The 6,524-nt window shown below is 42.5% G+C and overlaps 1 protein-coding gene across 2 annotated transcripts in view; it reads right to left on the minus strand.

The window, feature by feature from the left end:
- The window catches only part of si:dkey-178e17.3 (somatomedin-B and thrombospondin type-1 domain-containing protein), a 13,196-nt gene extending 6,769 nt beyond the window's left edge, over positions 1-6,427 (minus strand). For both annotated transcript variants that reach the window (XM_032516444.1, XM_032516443.1), the window contains exon 1: positions 5,944-6,427. In XM_032516444.1, the coding sequence (XP_032372335.1) occupies positions 5,944-6,193 (250 nt within the window). In that variant the 5' untranslated portion in view covers positions 6,194-6,427. The remainder of the gene's footprint in view (positions 1-5,943) is intronic.
- Positions 6,428-6,524: the final 97 nt, after the last annotated feature.

A 6,524-nucleotide genomic window follows, 5' to 3' on the forward strand; every position in this document is an offset into this window, starting at 1 on the left:
TGTGTGTGTGTGTGTGTGTGTGTGTGTGTGTGAACAGGAGAAAGAGAGAGAGAGAGAGAGAGAGAGCTTTCAAGGTGCCGCCTGTTCGGTTCATTCCCATGGTCCTGTTAGGGTTTTGGAGGGGGGGGGTGCGGCTGTCTCAGTGTCACAGCCGATCCACAAAGCCACTGTGGAATCTCTGCATTCCTCTGCTCATTAGTGCTGCCCACCTGACACTCGTCTTTCCCAGCTCATCACACACACATACACAAATACATCGAAAACAATTTCTGTCAGATAAACCCACCCACTAGGGCTTGTTCCACCCTCAGTCATCACCCTAAAACAGACAGACACACACATTGCACTGTGTAGACTTGTAAAGTGACATGAACTTGAAAGAAATCTGAGGGGCGTGATTGAATCAGACACCACAACCATATCAACTTCCTACTCTTGCCTCCTCCACCTCTTCTTATCCTTACTCCTCGCCTTTCCTTCCCTCTTCTACATCCTCTGACGTTCACAGGGGCAGTTCTGATGTTGCTGTTGTTCTTTCTCTTAGTGGGAAAAATACGATCAAGCAGGGCAGTTAAGGTCTTTACTGCAGAGGGTGTGCAGTGAAACCTATAGGGTCAGCGAGTTCCCGCACCCGAGGGGAAACAGGACTATTACCCTTGTGATGATTGACACCCACACACACACTAACAGGCCTAAGGCCCTGTCTGAAAGTCTCAGCCTATTGGCCCCAAGCCACCAGAGGTCAGAAGGCAATTACCAAACTCTGGTGGTCCCCCACTCTGTTTCTGGTACCACCAGTGCGACAGTCCCACCACCCACATGATAAACCTGCTTACCCACAGAGCTTACAGCCACTGTTGTCTCCTGTCCCCATTGTTGATGAGAAAGTCCCCAGTTGGAAAGCATGCCACCACCTCTAACCTCTGACCCCAATACAGGAAACAAATGGTACTCGTTGTCAGCATGTTCCGCTTTTGTCTTTTCCCTCAGCTGTTTTCAAGTACTCTAAAGCTTAGGTTTTCCTCGAAGAAGATTTCTGTAATTATTAAAGACAGTGACACTGACATTAGATCTGTGTTCTCTAATATTTTGGAGCAAGGTCATTTTCATGAACACAAAAAAAAAACATACTAGCTACAGAATCTGCTAAACTTAACGACCAAATTCAACATTTTTTAGAGGAGATTTTTTACACTGTTTTTACTGCTTGGTCTCAGTTTGAACAGGGCATTATTGAATACTGTACATTGATCAGGGTTTAGCAACATCTGAATAGATCACTGCCAATTAAATCTGATCGTTTATTTGAAAGGGGTGTGTAGCATATAGTCATTTTACTGGCAGTTGGTTCAGATAAGTTCAGATAAATGCCATTAAATGACTCAAACCACTGAATGTGTATCCAACATCCGCACTTTTATCTCCTCACTTGTCAGCCAATCTCAAGTCACACTTGTTACAGTGAGATAATGGCGTATTTGCATTCCTTTACTTTCTCTTTCCCTCTCCCTTAATTCTGCTTCCATTTTAGTGGTTCATAACAAAAGACTTATCAGACCTGCCCGCCCAATTTGCTTTATCTTCTTCTCCCTTTATCACTTTGTCCCACACTCTCCCTTGTTCTTTCTCCCCATCTGTCTCCTTGTTTTTGGTCCTCTTTTTCCCTCCCACCCCCTCTCTTTTCCCTCCATCTCCTCTCTGATGGGACCCAGATGTTCAGCTCCTCTAAAGGACAACTGAACCTCAAAACCTCCACAGCCAACCTTCCTCCCATGTAGAGAGCTGGGCCTTGGTCCCATCAGACAAGCCTTATAATGTTCGGCCACACAACAAAGAAGCCTGTTAAAAGGGGTGAAGGACACGGGACTGAGCCCTAATAACATGTTAGCACATAAATGTTTCCTGTAGACACCTTGAAAAGTGGAGCCATGCAAGCCAACTAATTAAAAGGATTAAATACAAACACAGCTGACACAGATTTCTGTTATAATTGCACAACCTAAAAAGTATATTATTGCATGGCCTCCCAACACATTACATCATAATGATAATAATTAAATTAATGATACACAAACACATAACAAAAAGCTATTCTGAATACTGACTCCTAAGAACAATAAAACAACAAAAACAAGGAAGCTCTTGTCAGTGGAAAGTTCCTCTGCTTTTCTTCAAAAACATTATTTAAAGACAAAGTGAACTTTACTTTGGAGTAATACACAGAGCTGTTGAAAGCAACAACAAATGTGGGTACTGTACAGTGGAAGTGGACAACATTTGAGTTCTGTGGTCATGAAGAGGCCAGATGAAAGGCATCAAATTAGCAGCCGGGAGAATCTATGGTAGTGTGTGCAGTATGTGAGTACCAGGAGAAACTGGGCGGCTCACTGTTGGTCACAACAACTACAACAGCTGGCCCGTTTCAGCCAAGTTGAGGAAAAACATTTACTACTCAGAGGTTAAAGAAAGAACGTGGGGGTAGTCAGGAAGAAAAAGAGGGAGTGAACGTGCAGTAGGTGGAAAGATGCAAACATCATGGCATGACGGAATACTGTTCCCTAAAGGAAAGGAAGAGAAGCAGAAGTGCCTGCAGGAGAGACAGATGATGGATGAGCAAACCTCTGGTGTATCTGAGGTAGAGGCAACAATATGTCTTCCGGCTGAAGTGAGAACTACCAGACGCCACAGCAGGAGAAGAGAGGACAGGAGCTGCCTCTTCCATCCTCCTGTGGGCCAGTTTCATCAGTCTATGCAGAGGAATGAGCAATTACTGTAGGGCTGACATACAACTGAAATAACCTAAAGATACTACTGCAACAGGAGACAATTTCCCCATGGATTTCCAAACCAATTTTATCCAATTCAATTTAAGTTGCCTCTGCCTCTTTTGGTATATGCAATAATATCATCCCTGTAGTAATGACATAGCAAGATGAAGAAAGCTAAAGCCTATCACCAAAAAAGATGTCATATTATGACTTACTGAAGAGGCAACAATTGGGGCTGTATGGAACTATGATGTATTGAATCCTCGTCAGTGCAGAAATACGCATCTCTGCCTCTTTCATGATGCATTTCTCTCTCTGTGTTTTCAAATAACAGCACCGATGGATGCTGATTATTGCTTATGTGAAGTTTAAATTTCTACTTTTGTCAATTTATTTGCAAAAAGAGAGAAAAGTGCACAAACAGCTAGCTTAGCCAAGTCAGCCAAAAATAATTATAAGCATGGTACTGAAACAACCTGCACCTAGAAGCTAATGACTAAATGATGCTGACTGGTTTAGATGACTATCTGTGTCAACTTGCTGTGTATCAACTCCCTAACCTCAAGAACCTCTTAAACTAACTTGTGGATCTAAAACTAAGCATGACTCTGCAACTTCACATCTAAGTAATTGCTCCTTCTGTCAGTCTGGTGCAGAAAGAATTTAATCTTGCCAGACATGAGTAAATCAAAATGGGCCCAGAAATGCATGGCACATCCCTTTGAGTGGTTTTAGACTATGTGTTGTGGGGAGGATTTTGTTTTAACTTAATACATTCCACTACTGCCTTGTTTTAAAATAATACCTTACAGCGCCTACGTTCACAGCAACATTCTACACACTGTTTACAACTAACACAAATTCCTGCCAAATACTTCATTTGAACGACATCTCTTAAGGGAACCAACTCGAAAAGAGCTTTAAGTGATTGTGTCCAAGTGGTGCAAACCATCTGCCAGTTTTTTTCTGTCTCTCCTCAGATGTCACCCACTCCAAGCTCTTTGCTTGTCACAGCTGACCCGACTAAATTACAGACTGTGACAGACAGTACACAGACTCCTTGATGCGCTGCAGAGCTGCAAGATCAGATAAAGTCTGAGTGTATTGTGGGTGAGGGAGCTTTGAGGGAACTGAGCCAAGCCACATGATGCATGTTGTGTTTATACGGGTAAGATGCTCAGGTTGCGGAGGGAGGGTGTCAAGGTGCTTTCCACAGCATCAGTCATAGCTCACTGATCCATACAGCATTTACAGGCCATGGCCAAGTTGACATCTTTTCCATATTCAGATTCAAACAAGTCAAAGACTGTAAAACCATTGGCTCATTTTTTTATTTACACAATGATTCTTTCCAGGTTGTAGATGATTGTTAGGCTTGTCACATGTCTTGATTTACAGATATACTGTTCACTGACTACATTATTTTGGGGAAAAGTCCTCCAACTTGTAACACTTGCATCACACCACTGTGTGATTTTTTTTTGCTGCACAGTGTCACATCTGGATTGACCTGTCTGAGCCACAGACAAGATCCACAGTGACATGTGAGTGAACTGATGCACATGGCGGCCGTTAGCTGACCTGTGAGGGACCAGCTGCTGTTACACAGTACAGTGATGACTCAACACTGACCTGAGGTGCTTTCCTCTGCTTATTCTGTTAAGTTTCAGCTTGGCAGACACATGGGATGGATCAAGTCATGCCTGGACTAGACTCAGCTGGCTGCTGGACGATACAGGTTGTCTACACATGCCTATGACTAATTGGTGGATCCAAAACACAAATTGAGATTGGAGTCTGCAATGTTTGCTCCTATGTGTAGTAATTTGTAGTTGCCACTAACTATGTCTCTGCTGTAAGCAACAATGAAGAGTATCATCATGCATTCATGCTGCACTGGTGTTTTAATCTTTTACATAACAGACAAATATGTCCACCCTTTATCATAATTCAGTTAAAATTGTAGATTGACTATATTTGAGTTTTGAAGTACATACACTATTTGGCTTAATTGATGACCCAACAGAAATGTAAATATGACATTGTTATTGGGTCAAAATAACCACATATTTGCGTGGCTGAATAACTCGATAAAAATAATATAAATACGTAAAAGTGGAACAAAATGACGTTTGTCATTGGTGACTCAGTGGTTTTTATGCTCATGGGTACCGGGTTGGTGCAAGATTGACCCAAAATAATAATAAACAGTTTCCTTCACTGTACTGTTGTACACACTTTTAAGTAATTGGCCCAAGTCTGGACAAGACAGCTTGTTTACATCACAGTACAGATACAACATTCAAAGGTCCACTATGTATGCACTAAATGTTTCTAAATAGAGGGATTACTGTAACATTTAAGTGCTCTTTGACTTACAGGCCTGACCCTGCAGGTGCTTGTTAGTGTGCACATAAGATGAGGGTCACACTCTGAGTGTATATACACACACAGACACTCCTCATAATACACTCTGCGTAAAATTGAGCTGTTTTAATAGAGTGTAAGAGCTGCCTCTGTTACAGTGTTTCCTCTGTCATATCTCAGACACAACTCTACTGTAATCCTGACCATCTTTGGCAGTCTGTTCCCATGGTGTCCATTCCCTCATTTGTCCAAATATAGCAGCACCAGCCAGTATGATGAGGGAAACCGTGTGAACAATTAACCTTGTACTAGTGATTCGGAGTGCAGTTTTTTGTTTTTCTTGAAAAGAAAACCATCATGCTGATTTGTGACTTTGTTATGATCATTCCTTCTAGTTATTAACCACTTTATGGACAGGTTTCAGGGTCAAGGGTCAACCCTACAAACTTAAAAAGATATACTCACAACGTGCTGTTGGAATATACACCATGAAGACAGGAGGTTACCCCCCTACAATACACTTCTGGCTTGTCACTTAAAACAAACAGCCATAATGGGCGCACTGCAGACAGCTATGTGTAGTATCTCTCACTGTCTGCATGTCACCTCAATGCCAGTCATCTCTGGCTCAAACAACAGTAAACACCAGGCTCACTAGACAGGATACAGTTTGAATCCACACAGGATCTGTACAGTGCAGGTGTTAATTTATCCCAAACATTTAGCTTTCAGAACTTAAAGGCTTTAACTGTTTGTTTTTTTTTAAGTTATTTGTAATGAAGTGAGCAGGATAGAGTGAGCAACTCACCAGATATTTGACACACACGCTGGTAGTCCTCGCAGCAGTCTCCGGTTTTCTGACAGTAGGTGTCACAGTAGCACACTGTTTTTCTGTTGCTGTATTCAAAGCATTCGTTGTTTCGACCGGTGCAGCAGTTTGGGCTCTCTCTCTCCCTGCAGCCTGCTTCAGCCCGTGGAACAATTTCCCCGAAAAAAAATGCGAAATATCCACAAACGACAAACCCAAGACGCGCTGAGCTCCATCTATGCGCTCCCATGACGGAGACTTTTCTGGGTCCACTGGTCCACTTACACACACTGCGCTGGTGTATGCTTCACTCTGTATGATGCTTAAAACTGAGTTTTGCTATGAAGACAATGGTGGTGTTTTTTCATATAAAATGCAAATCCAAGGTAAGTTCGGCATTGACACCTTAACACGAACAACTGATGCATAAAAGTGGAGCCTGTGCAGCTCTCCTCTATTCTCTACTGGACACCGCCCCTTACAGCTACCGTTGGTTATTAAGGCGTACAGTACAAGCAACTCTCTCTCTCTCTCTCTCTCTCTCTCTCTCTCAATCACACACACACACACACACACACACA

Source organism: Etheostoma spectabile, chromosome 5 (assembly GCF_008692095.1).
Source record: "Etheostoma spectabile isolate EspeVRDwgs_2016 chromosome 5, UIUC_Espe_1.0, whole genome shotgun sequence".
Taxonomy (NCBI): domain Eukaryota; kingdom Metazoa; phylum Chordata; class Actinopteri; order Perciformes; family Percidae; genus Etheostoma; species Etheostoma spectabile.